The 26,562-nt window shown below is 42.9% G+C and overlaps 1 protein-coding gene across 2 annotated transcripts; it reads left to right on the top strand.

Annotated features, from left to right (window-relative positions):
• tbc1d5 (TBC1 domain family, member 5) lies at positions 1-26,163 on the top strand. Of its 2 annotated transcripts, XM_069681675.1 has the most exons (23): positions 1-61; positions 4,993-5,043; positions 5,399-5,517; positions 7,950-8,007; positions 8,179-8,287; positions 8,471-8,560; positions 9,764-9,838; positions 10,794-10,861; positions 10,963-11,065; positions 11,435-11,523; positions 11,678-11,728; positions 11,821-11,890; positions 13,672-13,844; positions 13,939-14,081; positions 15,886-15,992; positions 19,236-19,321; positions 20,609-20,937; positions 21,111-21,173; positions 22,057-22,265; positions 22,542-22,641; positions 24,040-24,119; positions 24,214-24,474; positions 24,953-26,163. In XM_069681675.1, exons 3-23 carry the CDS (start codon positions 5,418-5,420, stop codon positions 25,250-25,252), a joined length of 2,664 nt encoding a protein of 887 aa, XP_069537776.1. In that variant the 5' UTR covers positions 1-61; positions 4,993-5,043; positions 5,399-5,417; the 3' UTR covers positions 25,253-26,163. The 2 variants fall into 2 exon arrangements, with proteins under 2 accessions (XP_069537776.1, XP_069537777.1); XM_069681676.1 differs by lacking the exon at positions 21,111-21,173.
• Positions 26,164-26,562: the final 399 nt, after the last annotated feature.

Consider the following 26,562-nt stretch of genomic DNA (forward strand, 5'->3'; position numbering starts at 1 on the left):
GTTTACAAATCAGCAGACAGTTGGACAGAGCAGAATGAGGAATCCTGCGTGATCTGAACAGGTATCTGAAACACACTGAGACCCCGCAGCGGGTTTGCGAAACACTTTGTGGGACTGCTAACACATTAGCCTATGTGTGTGCAAGCGAGAGAGTGTGTGTGTTACGAGTGTGTCTCGTGGGCTTGCAGCAGTAGCAGCTGTGTGTCGGAAGTAAAGACAGGCCCGTGCATCGGCTCGGTGACAACCTGCTAAAAGCCAGGCTAACATTACATTATCTTGCCTGCTTTCTGTCACCTGTAGTTATATTCAGTCAACACTTACAGCTACAGCGAGTCACTGCTCGTATATTTAGCTAGGTTAGCCTTCGGTTAGCGTCGTTAGCCAAACACTAGGCTAGCTCAGCTGTTGTTTGGCGTCCTGCCCTGCCTGCATTGATAATCCCGCAGGCTCTGACTGTCATCATCGAGGGTGCAGCAAACACGTACACTGCGTGCCTTTTACGGCAAATTATGGACATATTATCATTGCAGGCTATGAATTATGTTGTCAAACTGTTGAAAATGGTTTCTCTTAAGGACATGTTGTACATAGTGTAGAGTGCCTTTAACCTACTTCCTCGGGCTGGCCCACCCTGCCTGGCAGACAAAGTGATGGGTTCAAACAGTGCAGAGGCTAGCACTTTTTCTCTGCACGGTTTAATGCAGTTTCACACACCTCTCCACACTTTAAAGAAGCAGGTCACTAAAGATATGTGTGCCAGGAAAGTACAGGCTGAATGTCTGCAGGCTAAATGTAAAAAGGGTTTGTGTTGTTGTGCCTTTAACTCTATAAGGAAGGGAGTGAAACTGAGCTGCATGTTATTGTGGGAGATAATGGGTCTTTGTCAGTACTGACATATGCAAAGAGAGGAAATAGTCAGTGCTGGGGAAATTGTTGTCACTTGCTCAACTTTACAGTCTGTTCCTGAACATTTCTGAGTGTTCCCTGACGTCGATGTAGTGCCTCTGTAGTGCCGTTGTTCCTAATTGTTTGGGGCTTTTTGGCCTTGTTTCCTGTTAAAATCATACAGAAAGTACTTGTGATGCCTAAGCACTGGTTGCATAAGTAGAGCTGTTATCTTGCTTTTAAATCCCTGAAAATCATCCAGTTATCCACATGAAAAAATCTAAGATTAGACCAGAAAGAAACAGATTTTCTAGGATTTTTTTTAGTAATTTTCCTGCTTTCCTCTCCTGATCTTATGACTCTTTGAGGAGGCCTAGACCCCCATGTTGGGATCCACTACTCTAGTTTTAATATAGAGCCGGGTATTTTGCAATCGAATCAGTTAAGACCCAGCAAGTTCACGGTATTTTTCCAGGGTTGAGATGCCCAGCATGTTCTCAGCCTCTAGCGGAGAGCATGTGACTGCGGAGGCTCCCCGGGCTCTTGCTGCGAGATGAAGTAGAGGCATGTGAGTTTGTTTAGCTGGGCTGTTTCACTTTTACTAAAGCGCAGACTGGAGCTGACGGTGATAGCTCCTCTCATTGCTGTTTGAAGAATCCTACTTGAATATTCATCCATCTAAGGAGCCCTTGTTATTTTTCGTCACACAACTCTGATATGGAGTTTAAAATAAGGGCTGGTGGTTTGTTTCAGCCCTTTGCTGACATTATAAGGAAATTCCTTAAAGCCTGGACTTGTGTATGGAGCCGAAAACAAGCTACACCTTGTTTACTTCAGAGGCGCTACACTTGTAATTCAGTCAGATGCCTCTAAATGGAAATCCAGCCGGCAATTTAAGCAGAACATTTAATACACTTTAATCTGGGTTTAGTTTCAGAATAGTTTAGTCTTTGTGCCTTTCAACCAATGAGCTTCAGGCAAACTGAGGCCTTTCTTTGGTTTTTTATTCCCCCTATTTCGGCTCAGTTTAAGCACGTATTTGTGCCACTGCACCAACAGAAACCTGCCTCTGTGTTTTTGAAGAGGAGATGAAGTTACTGCGGACATTTCTACTTGCCACGCGCGCTGCCGTTCAGCTGATCCGTGGCTCTGAAACGTTCTCATGACCCTGAAGAATGTGATGCTGCAGGGATTGGATCGAGAGGGGAAGAACAGAGAAGTGGTGGAAAGTTTCAGGGGCGTCGATGGTGATCCCTTTCAGAGTAAAAGTCCCTTAAAGGGAAGTAAAAGCACACATGGTTCCCTTAACACTTTCATGCTTGAAGGACGAACTGAAGAAGAAGAAAGCGATAGAGAAACATTAGTAAGATCATTTAATGGCTCTAGTTTGGATTCAGCTTCACGGGCTGTTGTTGCAAATCCCAGGAACAGATCTTCCACCTCCGAACAGATGGACTCAGTGTTATTTATCTTGACTTATTTATGCATTTCATTATGTATTGATTTGATTATTTCATGAAAGAGTTGAATTATTGAGGCGTTTCCAGGTGCCGTGGGTTAAATAATGCAGAAGCTAATTTGACTTGATTATTACGTAGTAAAGTTAGGACGTCGTTTTTTATGTTCTCCTGTGAGGAGAAGTAATGAAGGCTACGAGGAGAGTAGCTTCAGGCGACCGCATGCCACTAACTCGCACCTGCATCATCTTTCATTCACTCGCAACACGGCCGACTTCCTGCGAGAGATCTGCGAAGGCCTCTTTGCAAAGTTTGGATGAGTTTTTAATTTTTGGAAAGAAAGGACAAAGAGCTGGGTGTGTTTGCACGCCTGTAGGGAAATGCAGTCCTCAAAATAGGTTTTAACACCTTGTGCAATGCAAATTTTAGTCACGTAGTCAAAGTATGAATTGATTTCTGTGTTGTGCATTTCCTCAGGAGAGCTGGATAGATCTTTCAAAGTCACACTAAGAAAAAAACAGGCGACTATTGGAGTAGTTACTCAAAGCATTGCTCTGTTTTTCCCGATAGTTGTGGATTAGTTCCGATTATTCAACTGGATAATATCCTTTTTATGAGCGAAGGGAGGAGAAAGCCCTCAGACTTAAGGAGAGCATTAGTCTTTGAGGAGAACAGATGTTTCAGAAAACAGCCACATACATTATGCATATAAAATTATTCCTGTTTTGATGCCGTGTGTCGCTGATTTATCGAGCGGTGTTCCACTCACATGGTTAATAGGTTTAAAAGATGCCTTTTGTGTTGTGATATTTCCACAATTAATAAGGCGAAAGAAAACGTGACGCTCTGTGGAAGCGTGCTATTCACTAGGCCTGTGCAATAGGCTGAACATATTCATAAACGTGGAATAATCCCGAGCCGGATGAAGAATGGAGGAAGAATTGGTTAACCTAGATTGTGCAGAGAAAGTGTCACTTTTCTCCTAACTGTGATTGTTGGCGTAAGGTGTGTTTGTGGTTAGCATAACAAAGACCTGAAGGCGCAGAATTAAACAGGTAATCATCTACAGCAGAAAAGTTGCTGATTGATTAACTTTCAGTCGTTTCAGCTCTAATCAATCAACAGTTTACTTTCTGTTAGTACACAGTGCATTGATTTCTGCTGCCGTTAGCTAACTTGATTATTGACGCTAAGGCCAGTTCTGGCCTGCTCCATTGCCTGCAGCCCGAGTGATTTGTTGACCTTATGGTTAGGTTTAAATAGTTGCTGTAACTCCTGACTTGGTTGTTAGAGAGGATTCAGACTCCTCACACCACATACTGCTTTATTAGTAACTTTTGTTAAAGTTTTTTATTGGTGGTAGATGAGCTACTGCGCTGCATAGCATCACTTATAATCATAAAAAGTCATCAGGGCGACAACAATTAATACTACTATGATTACTTTTATTATCAAGTCATCTGTTGATTATTGTCCTGCATACTTAATTAATCGATCATTAAAAATCATTTAAAATGTCATAAATATGTTGCTTGTTGTTTTATCAAACTGTCTTAAACGCCAAAATATACTTCCTTTTCATGTCAGACAAAGTGAAGCATCAATCATCACTTCCGTAACCAGCACCCTTTTTGTGCATGGAAATTGACAGACTAATAATCAAGTATCAAAGAAGCATTTGTCAAGATAAGATAGATGAACTTTACTGACCCCACTCAGAAGAAAACTCGCCTGCTACAGCAGCTTGAGATTCAAAAGAAGAGTGTATCAGTGATAAATATAATGTATTAGAAAAATACATGATAGAATGACATCATGCATCTTTTGTTAAGCAGCTAATCGACTGGTCTTTGCAACTCATGAAAATCTTCCCTGCATGATATTGCTCGTTTATTCGTTTTAGGGATGCACGATATTATCGGCACGTTATCGGTATTGACCGATATCTGCTTAAAAATGAACTATTGGATATTGGCCAACACGCAGATATAATTAACCGATAAAAAAATGGGCTGCTGCATCCTTGATTAAATGCCCGACCTCGGCGCAATGTCCCCGAAGACCTGCGCGGCGCAGCGTGATGACATCACGTGTGTCAGCCTGCAGCATGAGAGAGTTAGAAGCCAAAATGTCGGTGGAGTGGAAGTTTTTCAAAGTGTCCTAAATAGATTGCAAAACTGCTGTTTGCAATGACTGCTCAGCTTCGGTGATGCGAGGAGGAGCCAAGGCAAAGTCTTTCAACACTACAAACTTGATTAACCAACCAGATTTGTTTTTATGTTGGCTGTAATGTGCAGGCTTTTTTCTAAGCTGTCACAGAGGTGTTAATTCAATGATATTTCAGCATCAAGGTCATAATTGGTGGTGTGCCTGTACTGAGCTGCATTATATTCAGAGCGTTTATATTCCTCCACATACGTGTGGTACGTTTGGAACAGGATTTGGAAGCTTTATGCTAATTCTATACTAAGCTATGAAGTGGTGGGTTTACTTTGTACTACCTCATTGATATTATGAGATAAAGCAACACTGTGTTACCATTCGTGTTGCTTTTTAGAACACCAAAAATGTGGCCTTTTTTTTTATTTCCCTGTTCGCTGAAGGTGTTTACTTTCATTATTATGTCGTCTTCTTCTTCTTCTTCTTTCAGAGTCCTCTTTTCCTTTTGAGTCGTGGCGAGGAGAATCACGAGACTGTGACAGTAAGTCCTCCTGACTTTAAACAGTTTATGAGTGTTTAATAGCAGCGGCAGGACTTAAGACTCTACATGCAAGCCTTCATGAAGAGGTCATTGTCAGCAAGTGTGTAAAACATGTGCTCAGGAAGACTTAGGCAGAGAAGATGCACGTCAGCACAAGCTTTGATCAAAGGTCGGTTTTTGGAAAGAGTTCAAAAGTCAGGCGTAACGTGAACCAATAAACCCAAAGTGTGATTTTTTTTTTAAGGTGTGTTTATCTCTAGCTGCTGTGCTAGCTGTTCTGTTGCATGTGTCATTATTCAGCCTCCTGTCTGTGTTTTTCTTGTTTCCCTCTCGTCCTCTACTTTATTTTCTCCAGGTCCGGTTGGGTCGCGGTCATGCAGCACCCCAATTTCGAGACCCGCCACCCGCTCCAGACAGACGAGCAGCAGGAGACGGGCTTGGACCCGCTCAATAACTTCAACAAGAACCGCAACAGTACGTCAACTCTCACACCGGGATATCTACTCTCAGTTACATCTTGTTTCAGTCACTTTTAGAGCCTGAAATCACACCACCACATGCCGGTGCCTCTGCTGTGTTGGGGCGATCGCTGAAACTGACTCAGCATTCTGTCAGTCAAATCAGATTTTTTGCCCTTTTTCGGTTCAGAGTTTCATGTTGTAACAAGCACAGCAACTACTTTCTTATCATGTTGTGTCATATCAAGGCAAGGCAAGTTTCTAGAGCCCATTTTAAAGTGCTTTACACAGTTAAAACACAGCATTAAGAGCATTAAAAGAAATATGACATTAAGATACAAAATATCTCCTGTGAGGAGTTTTTCACTGGTTATGAAACAGACTGAAATTAATTCTGATGACTCTATAAGACCTACAAAAGCAAACCAGACCATCAGCCACAACATTGATTATTTTCTGCGAGAGGTTTTCTGCTGCGTCACCTTCTGATGTCACAAACCGGAAAACTGTCTCCTCATTTCTTCTTCCCCTCAGTTCAGAAGAAGCTCTCTCATCTCGCTGCATCTTGCACAAAACAAAGAACAAATTCGCCGTTGTATGTTGTTCTTCTGTATTTACACGACAGCAGCTGAAACTTCAAAGCGCGTCATAGCATCGCACTGGAAAGGAGGTGGAGATTAGCGTGTCAACCCGGGTTTTTTGTTCCCATCAATTCCGAAGGGGCTTTAAGCATACACAGTACAAAATCAGCAAAGAGATGAGAGGTATGGCTTTTGCCACAGGGGGCGCCAAAATCAACAATTCTTTTGTATTTTACAAGTTCCTCACAGGAGCTATCACCTGACAAAGAATTTTAGTCAGCTTGTGAGCTAAAGTTAGCCACAGCTTGGCCCGAGCAGAGCTAGCTCCTCCAAAGAGTGGAGATGTGATTTTTAACTTTAAACTGCTTTATTGAGTGTTTTACTGGCTTGGAGTACCTGTGTTGTTCTTGGCTCTGTATAAACATCTTGTGATTAAACTCTGAAGGAATCCTAAAGCCCCTTTCCCACTGGTCAAAGCATTCAGATCCGGGTCAAATGACTCTGCAGTAGACCCGGGTAATTACCACCTCGGTTCCGATTGGCATCGATAGGAACACAAAACCTGTGTGAACACGCTAATCTCCGCCTCTTTTCCGGTGCGATGCTATGCTCCGTCGGTAACTCCTTGTCATCTCAGCTACAAATAACGGCCCGACTCCATCCAAGCAGCGCTCGAACATCGCTCCAAATTTGTCTGAATGAGTAATAGATACAATAAAGACCTAACCACCATAACATCTTCACTGTTTGCTAACCCTGTCTCTGGCGCGTTTGTGACGTCAGACGGTGACGCAGCAGAAAAGAGACCGAAAGGAGGATACTCCACTGGCAATGGGAAAAGAGACAATCGGCATTTATAAGCGGGTCTTCCCGGGTCTGAAAATCTGCATCAACACGCTAATTTTAGGTGGGAAAGACGTATTACTTACAAACAAGCTGAGCACTGTCAAACAAGTTAGAAGCAGCTCCACTCACAGACTTCTCTGTCCGACAAAGGCGAGTGTACGTGTACAGTGTAAGTGTACAGTATGCCTTCCTGTTGCTGTTGCTGTGTACAATGACTCAACTAGAACAATAGTGCAAAATATTAGCCAAATCGGGATCTTCTCAACTGATCACTTAAATTGTCAGCTGTTTTCCCTTATTGGGACTAGTCTTGATTCTGCTCCAGTCTCTCTATATTTTGCTGAAGCACTTCATTAAATCACCTCAGTCCTCAGTCGTCCCTCTCACAGATTTATGTTGGGGTATTAAAGCTTCCTCTACACAGAGGAGTGATTGATGCTCAAACAGCGGCTCCGACCAGCAGACGAGCCAGAGATTAAGAGAGACTCACAATACCTTAAAGTTCTCGATCACAGAAGATAATAAAAAGACATTTGGAAGCTGGCTGCGGAGTGTGAGTCACAGACGTGTCTGGCGACGCCCCCGGGCTGAAGCTGTTTTTGTGTTCTTATGTTTACGTGAGTGAGAGAAGACGGCAGAGGGTTGGCATGTTGTGGAACTGATGAATATTCATGCTGAGTGTCCCTGTGGACTGATCCACTCCTGTAACTAATGTTGATAGACAGCTCTCCGACTTGAGTGCATGTTCACCTGCAGGCCAAATTAGACTGATTACCTGCAATAAAGAGGAAGGGGAGTCTGTGTCGTTACTTACTCCGCTTCTGGCCCTTTTTGTGCTTCACTGCACGGCTGGAAAAAGAAACCGCAGAGATAGCCCATGGGTCATTTGGAAGCGGTGAAAAGGCCAGGTCCTTGTTATAATGGTTGTTAAAGGTTATGTTTTGGTTCAAGATGAGCAAGTGTCTAGTGTCTCTCTGTTTACATCGCCCCCTTGTGGCTGCTTTTGTCTCTGCTTTAACAGGAGGATCTCTTGACAGCAGCACTTACTCACAGCCTCAGTCAACCTTCCTCTCATACAGGTGAGTGTTTCCAGCTCTTTCTAGTGTGTGTGTGTTTGTGTGTGTGTACCATAAACTCTTGGCCCAGCTCACCGCTCCAGCCTACTGGTGCACTTCTGGATGACACATTAGATGGAGCACCGAGCCCAATTTGGGTTGAGAAGCTCATAAATCTCCTCGTCCTCTGCACAGGAAAGAATGGGACGACTTGTTCCTCAACAGTAATTACCTGGCCCGCATCCGGCAGGCGGGCATCAACGGTCGGCTGAGGAGCAGCCGCTTTCGGAGCGTATGCTGGAAGGTAAGTGCCAAATGGATCACGCAGTTTTATCGAATTTGATTAAACTGGCTTTGGCAATTTCCCCGCTGCAGAAAAGATGCAGCTCTGGCAGCGTGCAGATCTTCTTCGGTGGAGTTTAGTTTTCAAAGTGTGAATCTTCTGATTCTTGCTGGATGCACTAACTTGGTTACTTCCTGTGTGCAGTTGTACCTGGAGGCGCTTCCAGAAGATAAGGGTCAGTGGATCAATAAGACCAAGGAGCTCCGAGCTCAGTATGAGAAGATCAAAGAGATGGTGAGAGCGCCTCCGTGTGGCCTGTTCCCTCAGCATGAGCATGAATGCTGCACTGTTTTCTCTTTATGTTTCTGCAGCAGTTTGTGGAGCGTTATTTCTTAATGAAAGAAGAAATGGTGCTCAGGATTAATTATGTATTGCACTCAGAACCAGAATAGTCACGACCATGACTCACAGACCTTTAAACGCCTACAGTAAATACCTGACCTATTTATTTAGCTGCCCGGGGTCCTGTATCCTACCCTTCTATGAATCCAATCTGACCCTTTAATCATTTATTACAATAAGTATAAACATGAACAATTACAAAATTCCAGTCAGACATCTCACAGTTGATGCAGCCTTACAGAGCTAATGTTTCCTGTCAGTACATTGTTATATTGATTATTAGAAGATCATAATTGTATTTACTATTTAGCTCATTATAAAAATATGACTGTAGTAAAGTAAAGCACAGAAATGCTTATTTATTCAGAGGTTTTAACCCAGTCTGTTTCAGCAGAGGGGATATAGGAGGGCCCTACTGAATAAAAAAGACCTTAAATGCAACACTGGTTTATTAAAACAACAACCTACCTCTCCTCTAGTTTAATGTGCATTGTTAACACATTCAAGTTCCTTTATTTACAGCTCTGACAGGACATTTGAATACCCAACCCCATGGCACTTTTATATCCCTCTGTAAGAGTTCTTGAATAAGCCTCGTACATGCTGTCATAGTCAAACTCAAGTCACTCTAGGGTTAAGACTTTCTTGAAGTGCAGCACTTCAGGATGAAACTGATCACTGGTCTCTAAATAGCCATTTTTATACTGCGGTTCCGCCTCAGCGCCGTCGTCATGCAACCTTTGCCATTTTCCATTGGACCGAGCAACGCCGGCGTAAAGCCGCCACAGTGTGTGTTTTTACACAGCGTTAGGGAAGTGAAACTTGTGCGAGGTGTGAACAAACAGCACGTGCTGCAAATACACACACACAGCGCTGTTCTGTCCTGCCAGCTCTGCTGTTCACACAAACGCCGTTCCGCCTCTGTTACTACCTCCGCTGCCGGCTCGGAGGTGGAAACGATTTCATTCCACCTCCATGCGTTTTATATAGAAGACATAACGTAACATAAGCGTAATAATCCCACCTTGAACTGGCAGTGTAAAAGGGCGAATGGCTGATGTTGACATCAGTGTGATGTTTTTCTTTTTGTCACAGCACATCACTAACCCTCGCAAGGCTGCAGGCCAGCAGGACCTGGTGGTCAACAACCCGTTGTCCCAGGATGAAGGGGTGAGTGTGTGTCTGTGTGTGTGTCTGTGTGTGTGTGTGTGTGTGTGTGTGTGTCTGTGTGTGTCTCTTTCTTAGTCAGTTGTTTCACATTTGCATTTAACATGAGCGTAAGACTTTCAGATCCAGAGACTCTTTCAGTGAGACATTATTGATTTATTAACAGATCTTTTAAGGTAAAAATAAAGTTATTTATTTCCTTTTTTTCATTGTCCTTGCTGTTTTACGACGTAGATTCTCATTGGTTGATTACATGCCACATTAATAACACCAGAGAAGTAGCAGGAGCTTTTGTTTTGGCGATCTAAGGAAGTTGTAATAATGTTCTGTTCTGTTTCCTGGAAAGGAGTTTGTAATCTGGTATAATTATACTGTTGAGAAAGTGGAGACATCACCATTAGGTACATCTCCTGTTAATTAATTCACATTAATTACCAGCCAGTGTGTAAGTCTTTTAGTCGGCACACAGCAGGTTAGAACAACGTTTAATCTACAAACACAGAAACAACTCGGCACACACAAAGAGTAAAGTTTGGAGTAATGGAAGAAAATATAATTTGCTTTTAATGGAACAGTTTATTAAAGGAAATCAACTACTTCCTAAATTATATGCAAATAACTGTCTGAACTTCAAAGTTCTTCTGAGGAAACCTTCAAGGAAATCGGGACGAGATTAAGAGTGAGCAGGAAGTTTTAGACACTTTAGATTTAGACGCTCTTTAAGTACAAAAAGCTGTTGAATTACACAAAAGTGCCTGCTCTCTTCTTTAATTAGCATATATCAGGATTTATTAATTACAGGAGGAGAGAGCTGCAGAATGGAGTGATGGAGTTTTGATTGTTGTGATTTGTTTTTCTCGTCACTCAGACCAGCCGTGATTTTCCAGCTCCTCTTCTCCCTCAGGTCCCTCAGTAATGTTTTTAATGCCTTTGTTTCGTTGTGTCCTCTCTTGTCCAGAGCCTGTGGAACAAGTTCTTCCAGGATAAAGAGCTGAAGGGGATGATCAAACAGGATGTGTTCAGAACGTCAGTACCATTGTCCTCTTGTTTATCTTTTGTGTCCTTCAGCTTTTTGGTGCCAACATAAATGTAACCCATCCTCTTTTTCTTTCTGTTTTGTGCGACAGGTTCCCAGAGATTCGTTACTTCCAGGACGAGGATGTGAGGACCAAGCTGACGGACATCCTCTTCTGTTATGCCAGAGAAAACGAACAGTTACTGTATAAACAGGTACGACTGACCAACAGCTTAAAGGTCCTTAAAAAAGAGTCTCAGATTGGGTTTTCCTTCTGGTCCCTCCCTGTGTGCAGCGATCGCACACGGGAGAACAAGACGCCTCTGTAACCTTATCATTATCAGTGTCTGCAACAGGTGCCAGGGAGTAAATAGACAACCAGTGCAGCGTCTTTTTTGCAAACTGGAAGTGACACCTGGCCGGGCAGTGGCTAACAATATCTAAATTAAAGCTGTCATCACACATTAGAAACCTCGTGGATCACCATTAAAGAAGGACTGACCACAAATGAGCCATCATTTCTCCCTCCCCTGTCCTCTCTTATCTCTCCCCTCTACCTCCGACTCTTCGGCTCTTGTCTGCAGGGGATGCACGAGCTGCTGGCTCCCATAGTGTTTGTGCTGCACTGTGACCATCAAGCCTTCCAGCACGCCAGCGAGACGGCCAGCCCCAGGTCAGTTCCTCAAAGCCGTGAAAGCCCCTTAAGTCGCCGCAAACACCTTTTTAAAGCTTCTAGTGCCTCAGAAGCACGTGATATGATCAGAAGCTAAAATGTTTCTGCTTTTATTTTGAAAAGCTTAATTGAAGGGCTCCCTCTTTTCCCACAGTGAGGAGATGAAGTGTCTGTTAAACCCAGAGTACCTCGAGCACGATGCCTAGTGAGTACACACCTAACATCAAACAAATAACAAGCGTTCACATTTAGAAATGTTACAACTTTTCATAACTGGACACACACCTCTGTCTACAGCGCCTTGTTCTCGCAGCTGATGGACACCGCCGAGCCGTGGTTCTCCAGCTTCGAGAGGGAAATAAGGAAGGTCAGTTTGATCTGCAGAGCTGCCTTTGACATTGTAATAACAGCCACTGGTTGTAAACTCTGTGCAGCCACTATAGCACAGTCAGCTGACAGAGGACACGACATTGTTCTTGGTATGCTTACATAATGCTATTAACATCTTTAAGTTATAATCCTCAAGATTTCAGCCCTTGCATGACATCACCGCTATATAACAGGGTTGCGTCATGTGCAAAGTATTGTTACAGCAAACTTTTAGCAGCTACTTTGTATCCCTTTACAGTGCAGACAGACAAACTCATGTTTTGAATAATGACTGTAGCTGTGATCTGATTTCATGCACACGACGCAAACAGCAAAGTGAGGAGTTGTTTAATTTATGTGAGAAGTTAGCAGCCTTCAGCTCACTGTGACCGCTGCCTCTTGCTCCATTACTTTCTTTAATATTCAAATCTGTCAGTAAATATCACCATTGTGATGTTTTGTGAATGCAGTTTTGATGAACGATTTCTACTGCAGATACTTTGTTTCCTGCATTACAATAAGAGTTACCCTTTGTTTTGCCACTTGAATGCTGTTGGGTTTCCACGAGCAGCAACTTGAAACAGCTCAACAGTTATGTCTCTAGTAGAGGAATCATAAATATTAATTTCCTGTGCATACTGCTTATAATGCAGTCACATGCTCCTGAGATAGTCCCACCTCCCGAGTTGTGAACTCTGTCTTCTAACTTTAAAGAGGGGGTATTATGTTGTTTCACATTTTAGGATATGTATATAATTTTACAATGTTGGATGTCCATACTAATGACTGTATACGTAGATGGACAACGCGTCACCATCCTCTCTCATTGTATGGAATTGATGCCAAAATAGCCCCCCTGATAGGCACTGCCATCTTGCAATGGTGACGTCATTTGGAGCCAGAGTCTGCAGTAGAGATCGATGGGTGGAGCCGCCGTAGCCACTCCCGCTAACCAAAACACACACTTAGATTACCGGAGAAAAATAGCAAGGATCCTCCACGCCGGTGTGTTTAACAGCAGAGCAACTTCAACGACTGTAGTGATTGTTTTAGTTACGTCTCCTCTCGTCGTTCCTCCTCCACTCTGCTAATCGGGAACAGAACGGCCGCAGGAGCCGTATTTGTCAACAGAGCTGTCAATCATCTTTTTAACAGCATCAAATAACTCATTAAAAATTAACTTGTTAAGAAGAAAGTGGGCTTGTAGGAGCGGGGTTTCTTAAAGGGACAGAGCGGACTGAGTCGTTTCAGGCAGAGGGTGTATTAGGGCCTGCACAGAGCACCAGTGTGAGGAAAATGATGAGTTTTTTTAAACTGTAAATTATGCTAAGCTACTCCACAGGTATCACAGAGTGAAATATGAAACATGAAATTAACATAATACCTCCCTTTTAAGGCATGATGTGGACACAACATGGGTGCTAACAACAAATCTAGGTCACTAGAAAGGGAGAGCAACTATTGGTTTCAAACTAATACCATATTATAAATTACATTTGAGCAGAAAACAACATGTTTATAACAAGTTTGTTACATATAACCCATCATTTACTTTTACCCGCCATGATTCTGTGTAATATGATGTCATGTCTGTCAACTAGGTAAGTTGGGCAGCAGAATTTTCTCTGACTTTCCAAGTTTTTGTTCCGACTTTAGGGGACTAAATGCAGCATTTGTAAGGCAGTTTGAGACCAGCATGAGAGTCAGTCTAAACTACTAGAAAGTGACTCTCGTGTTGATGTAATACTATGCTGATTATGTAATGTTCTTCTTCTCCAGGGTAAGGAAGAGATGCTGACCAGCATCCCGTTCGCCCGGCCCCAGGACTCGGGACCGTCTGTTGCAATAGTGACCAAAGTCAACCGCATCCAGGACCAGCTGGTGAAGAAGCACGACGTTGAGCTGCACATGCACCTCAACCGGCTGGAGATCGCCCCGCAGATCTACGGCATGTCAGTGTTTACACCTTCAGTTCAGTCTGTCTAACACTCTTCTCAACCTGTGCACAAATACAGTTACCCTGTGTCTCTGTCTGTGTCTGTCCAGCCGGTGGGTTCGTCTGCTGTTCGGGCGGGAGTTCCCGCTGCAGGACCTGCTGGTGGTGTGGGACGCTCTGTTCGCTGACAGCATCACTCTGGACCTGGTGGACTACATCTTTGTGGCCATGCTGCTCTACATCCGAGACGCCTGTACGCTCTATTTATTACTGAAATAATCCAATAGGTTTTCTTTGTAGCATGTAATTTCATAAAGAACACTTAAGTGGAAGAATGTGATTTAGTCCACCTCATTTAATCAGATGAAGGCATATTGCTTTAAATAGAACGAGTAGATGTGTGAGGTGCAGGGTGGGGGTTTAAGCTATAGTGTCCGCAAACATCGTCCCTGCTTAAGTTTCCTTCAGTAACTCATTGAATCCCTGCTGCTGTAGAACATTTAAGAATATAACAAGACTGCTTTTGAGTGGAAAAATTAAATACTTGATTCCAAGTAATAAACACTGAACACAAAAGCTAATGACATTGCTGATCAGTACGACTGCAGGCTGTTACAGCAAAGTGTCCTTGCAATGCTGTTCATCAGAGAGGTGATTTTCAGAAGGCGAGGCAGTTAGAAGAAACACAGATGGATGGAAACACTTAGAAGAAAACATTGACGCACTTGATTGTTCGCTGGAAGAAGTCTGAAGCAGTTGAGAGGAGAGGAGTCAGAGCTTGTTTCCCAGTATGGCAGTGTTGTACTCTTCTCTATATTATACCCTCATGTGAAAGGGAGTCCAGTCATGTTAAAGGAAGTCAGAGCACGTGAGTTAAACAGGTTTATTGGTAGGATATTCCCATGCTGGAAGGGTCTAAGGTCTAATCCGACAACATCCATTTAGTGAGTTTAAGCAGGTGTGCTACTTAAAGCCAGTTTAACACACTGAGGATTTTTGGCTGGTTCAATAAAACCTTAAACTCCAGTCAGAGATGATGGGTATTAAGACAGTGGTTATGCTTTACTATAAAAGGGGGCGTATGATGATGTGTCATTTGACTCAGGGTGTTATAATAGAGAGCAATGAAGGATAAAAAATAATATAAAGGCACAAAACAAAACTGTAGATGCACAATATGTGTTTGTTTTTTATTTTTTTACCAACCTATGCACCCTCAATGTCCCGTTGATCTCTAACATGACAACGTGACATTGTAGAACTAAGCATTTAACTATTATTGAATGCAGACAAAGGCCCCATAATGAAGAACACGTGCCACTATGTTTTGCCAAAAAAGTTAACTGTATTTAATTGATAAATATCATAAATACTTCCAGACTAATCAAATTTACAAGCATAAAAACAGAATCCAAAGTTGAGTGTAGCTGCTGAGCTGATATATTCCGAAATTATTAGCATTACCTTCCCAGCACTAGTTCAGGTGTGCAGCATGAGTTACCACAGATAGATGTAGCTGCTTCAATAGAGAGACACCTTTGTGATATGATAACTCTTTGTGCAAAACATACTGTGTTAATCTTGCTTTGGGGCTACACGGTGGTGCAAGGGTTAACACTGTCGCCTCACAGCTAGAAAGTTCCTGGTTCGAATCCCAATTTCGGACATTGTGGGGCTTTTCTGTGTGGAGTTTGCATGTTCTCCCCTTGCATGCCCCCGGTAATCCGGCTTCCTTTCACAGTCCAAAGACATGCTCGTTAGGTTCGGTGTGAGTGTGAGTGTGAGTGTGAAAGGTTGCCTGTCTCTGTGTGTCAGCCCTGTGACTAACTGGAGATCAGTCCAGGGTGTACCCCGCCCCTCGCCGAATAACAGCTGGGATAGGCTCCAGCCCCTCCACGACCCTGAACAGGATAAGCGGTATAGATAATGGATGGATGGATTTATAGTACACCTCTCAGGAGATGCTGGCTGAATCATAAATTTCCCACAATTTTACAGATTATAACTCTAATGTTCTATATTTGATGTAACACTGCCTTTGTTTCTGTCTGTTTCAGTGATTGCGAGTAACTTCCAGACCTGCCTGGGCCTGCTGATGCACTACCCTCCATTAGGAGACATCAACTCTCTGCTGCAGAAGGCTCTTTTCCTCCGAGACCCCAAAGTAAGCTAACGGCCACATTAGCGTTATTAATTATAAAAGTATTTAACGTGTCGATTTTGTTTCCAAGATCAACAGCTAGGTAGTTTCACGGTCATGTTTGTTACCCTTCGGTCTCCCTGAAAGTCTCAGTGCCGTATATGTAGCACTTAGGAAGGTAAAGGGAGAAATGTTAAGCATAAAATAGATTTTTCCTTGAGCTTGAATAATTTGGCTGAATGTGCCTCCATTATTTATTACTAAGAGCAGAGAGCAAAGTGATTTCCCTCATTCTCTGCAGAGCTAGGAGGGGATTGTAGAAGTGAAACACATTAACCTAGGCGGACCACAGACACGTAGAGGAACACAATAAGCTTGTTGCGGTGTGATAAAACGTAGGTGTATAAAGTTAAAAGTGAAAACTGTCAGCCCGAGCTTCTGTTCCTCACACTTCAGTGGTTCCATATCAGTGATTTAAAGCACTTACTGTAAACACACGAGGCACAGGTGCAGTCAGTGAAGCAGATAATTCTGTTAATAAGGAAGAGGAAGTGGCTCCGATATGAACATGTTTAATATTCAAATATAATGATAAGCTCATATATACTGTTTGTAAAACATCGTTAAAGTCTTTTACAAACCCACAACTTTTAAATACTTGTATAGATCATGTTTGGACAGTCAGACATCACCAATAACGTGTGATTTGTTTACATATAGAGCCTCACAAACAGGAAGCAAACCGGGACCAGGAAATGAGAAGTAACAAAGTTGCAAGATAACTTGAAAACATCACATCACAGCTCAATAAGAAAACACAGCTACCCATAAAAAAAAGTTAATTTAAGCCCAATTATTGTCCAGTCTTATCAATATAAACCTACTCATGCCCGTTTTTTAAGAGATTGCTTATCAACATTGGTATGATCGGTGTTACATATGCTGTAGTGTATTATAGAAGAATACTTTAATACTCTACAACTTACAATACGTGCTGGATTTTAACGACAACCCTGACTTGGGCACAAAAAAAGAAAAGGAAGTGCAAAGGATTTATTTGTTTTAATAAGATTTCCCTTTTTTCTTTCATGCACAATTTTAAAACCGCACATCTAAACCAGCTATATTTTTAATGCCATTATCTCTAGAGTTATTTTAGGTCTAAATCTAAAGAAAGTAAAAGTCTGGTTTTATAGAATTCAAAATTAAGTTTACAATCATTATGTAAGGGATAATGTTTAGTGAGCAGGTTGTTATTGCAGAATGGAGCCCCCGACGGGATGAGCTGGACCCTGACGCGAAACTGGAAGGGGCTCCAGTTTTTTGCGTCTTTTAACCCTTATTTCTTTCTCTCCGCTGTTTTCGTCACTTTCCTTTTTACCTCTGCAAACAGACTGATGCCAAATTAACCGGACTTCTTTCGGTGGATTGGTATCGCTACAGTTAGTCCTCCGGATTGTGTGATTAGAGCTGGTCTGTTCTATATAGCAACGGTCTGCAATCGAGAAATAGTAGACCTCGGAATACTGTAATAAACCAATCAGAATCAAGTATTTAACACAGCTACGTAATAAACAACAATTAGATCTGACCAAGTAATGCGATTGGAAAAGAGGTATTCCGTGAGTGCTGATATAGAGAACAAAATCACTGGGACTTTTCACTCTGTGTATCACTCCACCTCAGCCAGGTGTTCTGAATACTGTTAATTAACATTACAGCAGACCGTGTATGTCTGCATTAATCAAGCTTGTACCTCTGAATCACACAGCAGACTCTTTAAAACAGATAAATGTACATAATACAAAGTAGCTGCTCTGTGGTAACTATAGACACAAACAAAGTAGAAAGGAAGAAAGGAGAATGTTTGGGTTGCTTGGCGACAACCGTCAAGTTTAATTTAAGTTGTGGGACTAGTTGAGTTGGAGCAAAAAATATTATTACACTGCTGTTAAATACTTGATTCTGATTCTGGTTAATTACGGCGTTTCGAGGTCTGTTAATTCTCGATAACAGACCGTTGTTATGAAGAACAGACCGTTGCTAAGATTCCACGGTACCAACCTGCTCACTATACTTTATCCCTTTCATTATCTGTTGTTGATTATTAGTTTTAACTAATATTTGCGGCTTGAACAACTGTTTTTATAAAAGCCATTTCACACTCGAGGCTGTGAGGTTGTACTGAATATTAGCACTGCTGTGATTTGGTCATAGGCACGAATGACATTTAATCAGGCCTGCTTTTAGCCTCCAAGACCGCAGTCGTGTTTATACGGAAGGATTCACAACACTGATAAGAGTGTGATCTTGTGTATTGTTAAAAAATGGCAGGACTCTCCTGATCTCTGACAAACATTAAAGGTAATAAGAGGAAGCAACGTTTCTCAGGTTGATACGGGTGGATTATGTTGAGATAACAAAGCTTTAATTCCACGAGGCAACTCAATAAGATGGTTCAATGATAGTCTTGTGTGTTTGTGTTTTTTCATCGCCATCTTGAATTTGATCACAACCAAAAATAGTGCAACAGCCCAGTTTACTTCCTTAAAATCTTGCGCCTTATCTCAGTAGCCACTTCCTTTTCACTATTACATAATTATATTGTGTAATGTAAGACTGAAGGACAGTGAAAGTGAGCGAAAGTACGTATCCAGGTTTAAGAGGGTTGTTATTTTCACCATATTCTGCAGCTCACAGCATTTTTTCCTGTCACATTTGTTCCATCGTTATTCTCTCCCTCCATTCACGCACACACTTACATGAAAGGCCTTGTATATGAAAGGTAGCCGTTAACGTGTGGTGCCTTAAATCCTACATTACAGGTTGTGTAACCTTAGCTAACACCTTGTGATCCCGATGTAAACCACCCACCACTCCTCCTCTACGTTCACTGACCCGTGCACTTAAACAACAACTTAAAACTCTCCTGTCTGCTGCTCTCCTGCGATGAGAAACCAGGAAGGTGCTGATCAAACGAGACAGCGTTTCCCCCAGGTGAACGACTCTGTCACACCGCGTCCACATCACGGTCACACCTGGGGGAGCATCATCATAAATATCAGCAGGGGTGAAGGGGAGCAGAAAGGAGGCGCGTTGCTCATGGGTTTGACTCAGAACACACGTAGTCAGACGTGCGCACACAAATACGCACATATTGAGAGTTGACAGGTTGTTTGTTTGTCACGCACACCAGAGACTCTTTTCTCTCTGACATGTTAATGTGCTCAAACAGAAGTTGTTTATTCTGTCCCTCCTTTTTTCTAGAACAATCCACGACCGGTCAACTACCAGTTTCAGCAGAACCTGGATTACTACAAAACAAGGGGAGCTGATCTGATGAACAAGTCACGGTAAAACGCACACACACAACTTTTCCTCTCATTGACAGTCAGTGTGCACTTTTTAAAATGTTCACTTTAACATTTTAAGATTTAGGTTGGAGTTTCTGTTTGGGTATGAAAGCTCTTGAAGACGTTTAAAGCGGCTGTAAATACGTTTAAAGTGTAGATGAAAAGTCCCATAGTGTTCTAAATCCTAATATATATTTTGCCAAAACTGCTTCTATTATCAAGCAGCGTTCATTTGCACGAGTTACCTGTCTGATGAATCCGCCTTGGGCTTGAGCTTGTGTGTTTGTGTGACTTCCTGTTCGCTCACTTTCTTAGTCTATGAAAAGAGCATCATCCTCAAGGTACTTACAGCCAGTGTTGTAGTCCAGTCACCAAACCTCGAGTCCGAGTCTGGGCTCGAGTCCCCAGTGTTTAAGTCGAGTCCAGCCCCCATTACTTGAGTCCGAGTCCTCAAGCATTAATTATGTTAAATGCTACTAAGGCAGAGGCAGAGGCAAATGATCAATATATTATTATAAATGATGTTGAGCAGCTTTCCAGGTGATTTCTTTATTGTGTTGTATTGATGTATGAATAACTTCTTCAGCAATTTACTTTAAAACATTAGAGAAGCTGTTTACAGCGATTGTAAATGTTTCCACGTGTGCAGTGATGTCACTGCAGCAAATATCGTGGGACATTTATGCAGCAAAACTAAAAACTGATTTAAACTGTTATAAATTGACATGACAGAGGAAACAAACTTTAAGCATCTGAAATAAAACTTTGAAGACTGATCTTGTCTGCGTGTCTAGAGATTTTAATTATCGATTAAGTTGCGCAGCTGTGCGTCGTGTGTAAATCACTGCATGTGATGGTTGTAATCCACGCATCACCACAACACACCCAATGCTGTATACACAAATCTACACATTTACAGTGTGAAAGCAATGTAGCATTACGTTAAACGTTGGTTTTAGTATGCGGATATTCTTTTTGTGCACTTGCACTCAGAAAATATCCAGGTAGCTTTCTTATTGTACTTTGCTGTAAAATCTTTGAAAGCAAAATGGACGATACTTGGTGCCTCTTTAGGCATCCTGGCAGGAACAAGACGGCGAGTGAATGCGCATGTAGGGTAAATTATTATCAGAGTATAAAGAAATAAATGTAAACAAATACAGTTTTGTGTGGGAAAAGTTCTGCAGAAGATGAAGTTTTTAAAAATGCTAAACCACAGGTATTGTTCTTTCTGCAGGTTTTTGTTTTATCTCCTATTCACCTAACCACATCCTTTTGTTCCTCTAGCTCTGGTTCCAGTGCAAAGACGGCCCCCCTCAACATCAACAAGGTCTCCAGCAGCCTGCTCAGCTTTGGGAGGAAGCTCATCGCTCCGGCCATATCCAGCGGCTCCAGCGGCTCCAGCGGCGTCTCACCGATCAACAGCGAGGTGCACTCTTCCCCTTCCTCCACCTCCTTGTCAACTTCGCCCTTGTTGGTGCCCGAGCCCGCCTTGTCTCACCCGCTGGCTGAGCCCCCGGCAGGCCACGCCCCGCCACAGACGCAGAGCCACACCCACCAGAATCAGCACTATCGCCTGCTCAAGTCGGAGAGCATGCCGGTCCACCTCAGCAAAGGTGAGTAGAAGGACAATCACAGAGCGCCAGACATTTCATACTCATCGACTAATTAGTGCATTTCTGTTGGCTGTTGTGTATCCGGTGGATTAGCTGCATGTACAGATTAACACCAGCACAGATCATGTGTGTGTACGCGGCAGCACCAGGTTTGACTTTCATGTGTGTTGTAGATGTAGTTTCAGATGGAGAGTCTCAGGTCTCTATTCCAGCGCAGACTCACACTGACACACAAGGTAACTGCTACCATGGCAACAGCTTGTGTGACACACCCCGCGTCTTCTGTTTGTGCATGCTTGCATCACCGTCATTCAGCTTACTTGTTGCTTAATTGGCTCCTAGTTGGATAAATCCTTCAGTTAATGGATATTAGTGTCCCGAGCATGTAATGACACATTCTGACCAGCAGAGGGAGATCACAGCTCGCCACACCAGGCTCAACTGATGCCATGACGACATGGATGTGTGGTGGCATGCTGTCAGCTTTGCTTTGAGCATGTGCTCCAGAGCTTGCTTTGTGATGTCATGTGTGTGTGTGTGCTGTTTTTTGTTGTGTGTTGTGTTTATAATGGCAAAGAAAATAGTTCCTGTAATCATTTTAATTTATATACATTTTCTAATAATAATTACTGTATCATTATTAGTGTCTAATGATACATTAATGCCATGAACAGAGCAGAAGCAGGAGCTCTGATTGGTTTGACTCCTGCCGACACAAAACAGCCGACCAATCAGAGCTCCTGCTGCTGCCCTGTAGGCGGGACTCTACTACTCTAATTATTAGTCAGCACGTTGCTTATACATCTTTAAATTCAGGACAGATTTTTTAATTAAAGAAGTTTTTAATTCAAAAGCAGAGAAACTGCGTGATGGATCAATTGGCACAAACTTAAATCGAACTGCAAAAGTTTGTTTATAAAGTTGAATTAATTTTAGTTTTGTATTTTAAAGTTCATCATAAGAACAGCAAAGTTATTAAGTCAAGTACCTCTTTAAATTTTTCTTGCTGCATTATTTAGATGCAAATGTTCCAATAAACTGTCATTATTTAATTTTAATTTATGTTACAGAAAAATCTCAAATAACTGTTGCAATAACACGTTCCTCATCTGCCCTCAGGCCAAAGCTCGCGGACAGTCAGCTCCTCTCCCAGCATAGAAAGCCTCTCAGGTGGCCGGGGTCAGTCCACCGCCTCCCCGCCCCTGCCCCCCTCCAGAGGGAGTGATGTCAGCAACTCGTCTCCGCCCCTCTCCGCCACCAAGAAAGAGTCTTTCTTCAACATCACCCGCTCCCGCTCCCACAGCAAGAGCATGGGCAAGAAAGAGTCGGTGAGCCGATCGCCCTGCTGTTTGTTCTAATAATGTTTTATATCCGCTGTCGGACAGCCTGCACGTCCTTGTGTCCTTTTCTCTGTTTGTCTCACTTTAATCATCAGTTTTAACTCTAATCCCTCCTCTGTGGGCATCTTGTCCCTCTGTTTGCCCTCTGTTACCAAGCTCCTCTTTGTTCCCCATTGCTTTTATTCTCTCCTTCTAACGTCCCTGTCTGTGTATGTGTATGTGTGTATGTGTGTGTGTGTGTCTGTGTGTGTGTGTGATCCACAGGAGGAGGACCTGGAAGGCCAGGTATCATTCCTGCAGGGACAGATCAATGACCTCGAGGCCATGAGCAAATACTGTGCCAAGATGATGAACAGCCACATCTGTGAGTACAGCAGCAACAGATGGTCAAACCCTCACGTCCATTTACACGTTCCATTTTATTAAACATGAATCAGGGCCGTTACCACCATTTTCTAAATGTATTTTATTTCTGGAATAAAGTTTTTGAATAACTTTTTAGGTGTTTTTTGCAGTGCAAATGCTTTTAACACAAGTCTGATGGTGCTTTAAATTGCATAAGACATCGGCGACCGTATACAGAGACCACAGTCCTCAATGCGGCGGCCCCGGGCTCAACTCCCACCCTCGGCCCTTTGCCGCGTGTCATCCCCACTCTCTCTTCCCCTGCTGCCGGCTCTATCCGATGTCCTCTCTTCAAATAAATATAAGACAGTTATAGATGGGGAATATTAGAGCCCGACCATTCTTTATTGATCAGCCAATGCTATCGGCCAGTATTGGCCTGTAACAGATGCAGTTCTGGGAAAGAAAAAAAAAAGAGACCACTGCAAAAATATCTTTTCCTCTGGTTCTTCTATTTATAGGTTTGTGTTTGAGAAAAATTAACTTTTGTTTTCTTGTATTCAACATTTCCAAACAACATATTCTCATGTAGGTCTTTTATCTGTTGAAAATGACGGCTGATTAAGACAACAAAAAGCTGCATAGAAGATGGTTTTTAGACCTTCATGTTCATCTTTAAACGACAGAATGTTAATGCTTTAACTTAGGAAGAGTTAAGAAGTCAATATTTAGTTGAATAACCTGTTTTATAATTCCAGCTTTCTTGGAATGCTCTCCACCAGTCTTCCTCTTGATCACATTCAGGAGGTTGTCAGTGGGGTTCACATCTGGATTGGGCTGACCATGCTAATTTAAACATTTGGAGTGCTCTCTTAATTGTATAGCTGGATTGGTATTGGTGTATGTTTTCCAATATGCACCAATACAAGATTTATTTTCCCAGATTATATTATGGGAAAACAGTGTTTGGGGTGTTTTACAAATTGTATCACCACACAATCTTTCCACCAACTTCCTAGTTTACAATATCCTCAGCACTCTCTGCATTAAATGTAGCAGAACATTACGACTAAGAACACGCTGGTCCAAACTAGAACTGGTTAACAATGCATAATATGTCACATTTTCTTTGATCAAGTTGTATGTTAAGAAAACAGCCTTCTGCTTAACTTTACAGATATCATATTGGTGCAAAGTTAGAGGCTATAGACATACAAATCAGTATTTTGCTGCCATATCAGTCGTCGTGGAATCTGTATCGGTCTCAAAAATCCCATATTGGTCTCTTTTTGGAACGCAGCTCGAGCTTTTTAAACACATTGTTCCAATTTGTTCCAATTATTTATACTTAATTCAGGAATTGCTGTTGTGGTCAGTTGTGTAGCTCAGTTTGGGACTGCTTATTGTGTCTTCACAGGTAAAATCCAGGAAGTGATTCTCCAAGAAAACCTGGAGAAGGAGGACGAGGTCCTGGTGTCCCTGGCTGGACTCAAACAGGTGAGTCTGATCGTGCCCATTCATGTTTTATAATTCCTGTCTTCTCTGTTTGTCTGAGTCTCTATCATTTATCTGCCGTCCTGTGTCCTGCCAGATCAAAGACATCCTCAAGGGGGCGCTGCGCTTCAACCAAAGCCAGCTGGAGGCCGAGGAGAACGAGGAGATCACCATCGCCGACGATCACTACACCTCCACAGCAGCGGCCGCTGAAACCGCTCTGAGCGCCAACAGTTACCACAGCGACCAACAGCAACAAGCACACAGCAGGCGGGAACGGGACTCTGATCTGGACGGGAGCGTGAGCACGGATGAGAGGGAGGAGGAGGAGCAGGCGATGACGCCACCTGATCAACAGGTTAATTAATCAGTCCTCTTTTAGGATAACATTTTAAGGATTTGGTTTTAACTGAAACGCTCATGCAGGATTATTTTGCTGTTGTCTGGTGTAAGTATTCGACCTTAAAATCTGATTACTTGCATGCCAGCAAACTGAACTGTACCCTGTGAGCAGAAATGATCCAATGTTTGCACCAGAATGTAGTTGTTTGCTGGATTAAGTCATGTGACTCTCGAGCTTGTACCATTAGAGATTAATCAAACCCAGAATGATGCTGCATAATGTAACAACTGTATAATGAAAACAGTCACATGGTCCCAGGAGGCCGAGGGTTGTGAATACAGTGAGCTTCAGGGCCAAACAAGCAGCAGACATGGCTTATACAGTATCATTTAACATGCACACCTTCTGCTTCCTCCTGCTCAGCCTGCCCTACATGTACGAGGGTAAATAAGGTGAGAGTGTCCTACTGACGACCTTCATCTCTCGTGCACAGGTAGCCTCTTCCCTCGGCTCCGAGGGTAAGAACTGGGACGACTACATCCTCGTGCTGCAGGACGGAGACCTGCAGGCCGCCGAGGAGGGAGGGAGAGAGGGAGGAGGGAGGGCTGCTGCCGAGCGCACCCCTCCGATCGGGCGAGGTCGCGGCATGGTGCGGCTGGAGCCCGAGGGCGCCGCGGGGACCTTCAGCGACCCCCTCATGGCCGGCCCCAACTCGGGCTCCTCCAGCCCGGACGAGGGCTCCACCCACAGCAAGGACTCTGACTTCACCATCGTGAACCCCAACGACCTCTGAGCGGCCAGATCACCCCTCCTCCTCCTCCTCCCCTCCCCCTCTTATACCCGTTTAATTTCCCGTTCAGAGGATGTGATCCAAAAGAAACAGACTTCGGATCACACGGTGGAATCTGCAGTTTTGGGTGGAGCTAAAAAAAATTGCACATGTGGACTGTGACACTTCCAGTCACCAAGTTATTACACTCTGTCTCTTTACTCGTCATCTGTCTGAGCTCATGCTGTCTGCTAACTCATCTACCTAATGCCTGTCTCCTCCTTATTTTGAGTCATGTCGTTATATTTAACTGTAGCGCCCTGCTCCACAGACAGAAGGCGCCATTGAACTTCTCCCCCCTCCCCTTCACTACATGATTACTCTGAAGAGTTGGACCTCAAAATGCATTTCCTCACAGGGAGGACTCTCTCCTCCTGAGCTTACTGTAACGCCGGGAGTGTGGCGCTCTGTGAATTTGGAGACGTGTCCGTACCTCTGCCTGTCCTATGTCCGTCTGTCCGTCTGCGTCCTGAGAGAGGACATTTTCTGCTCTAATACTCAAAGGAAAGCTGTCTGCTTCCTCCCCCTCCTGAACCAGTGCCTCTGACCATTATCCTCCTCTCAACCAAACAAAACCTGACTCTGTGATCTTACTCTTTTTGTTAGTTTTTCTTTTTTTTAAGGAGATATTTTTAACCCTCAGACCTTTAGTTTCCTGGATACAAACGGAATAGGTCTTTTTTTGTTCCTTATTGTTTTTAAATTGATTCCAATGTGGACATTTTAATGTGGTAATTTTTCATTTCTCACATTATAACTGAGTTGTTCTCGTGTCCTATTGAAACCATGTAAAGCAGCGCACACAAAGAATGTCCCTCTAGCTGCCCATTCAGCATAATTAACTCAAGACCAATAAAACTACATAGCTATTGCTACTCACTGAAGTCATTGTGTCTGTGTGGGAATGCTGTGCTCGCTTTTAGTGAGGTGAGGTTGACCAAACAGTCAGTATACACACGTAATGTATATTAATTATTTCATGGGTTATACCGCTGTAAAGCAAATGTTTAAAGTGGTAGCAATATGAGAAAATCGGCCATCTCTCAACAAGAATCATTAAGTAACTGTAGTGGAGCCTTTGATCATATCACATTGTCTTTATCAGCATGTTTTTCATGGAATTATTTATCTTTAAAGACCTCCTCCAGTGAAAATCAGGTTTTTCATGTGCTACAAGACATATCAGGGACAACTTAAGCTCCATGGCTGGGCCTGCCTGCTTTTAAACTGCAGTTTACCAAGGACAGGCTGAACAACACGTCTTCAGATTGGCA

Source organism: Semicossyphus pulcher, unplaced genomic scaffold (assembly GCF_022749685.1).
Source record: "Semicossyphus pulcher isolate SPU_LCO1_2020_fin unplaced genomic scaffold, fSemPul1.0.p SCAF_5, whole genome shotgun sequence".
Classification (NCBI taxonomy): domain Eukaryota; kingdom Metazoa; phylum Chordata; class Actinopteri; order Labriformes; family Labridae; genus Semicossyphus; species Semicossyphus pulcher.

Coding starts and splice junctions, on each gene's coding strand:
- tbc1d5 (XM_069681675.1), top strand. CDS start 5,418: ATGCAGCACCCCAATTTCGAGACCCGCCACCCGCTCCAGACAGACGAG. Junction 11,729..11,820: donor TACCTCGAGCACGATGCCTA/GTGAGTACACAC, acceptor CTCTGTCTACAG/CGCCTTGTTCTCGCAGCTGA. Junction 20,938..21,110: donor GCCGGTCCACCTCAGCAAAG/GTGAGTAGAAGG, acceptor TGTGTGTTGTAG/ATGTAGTTTCAGATGGAGAG.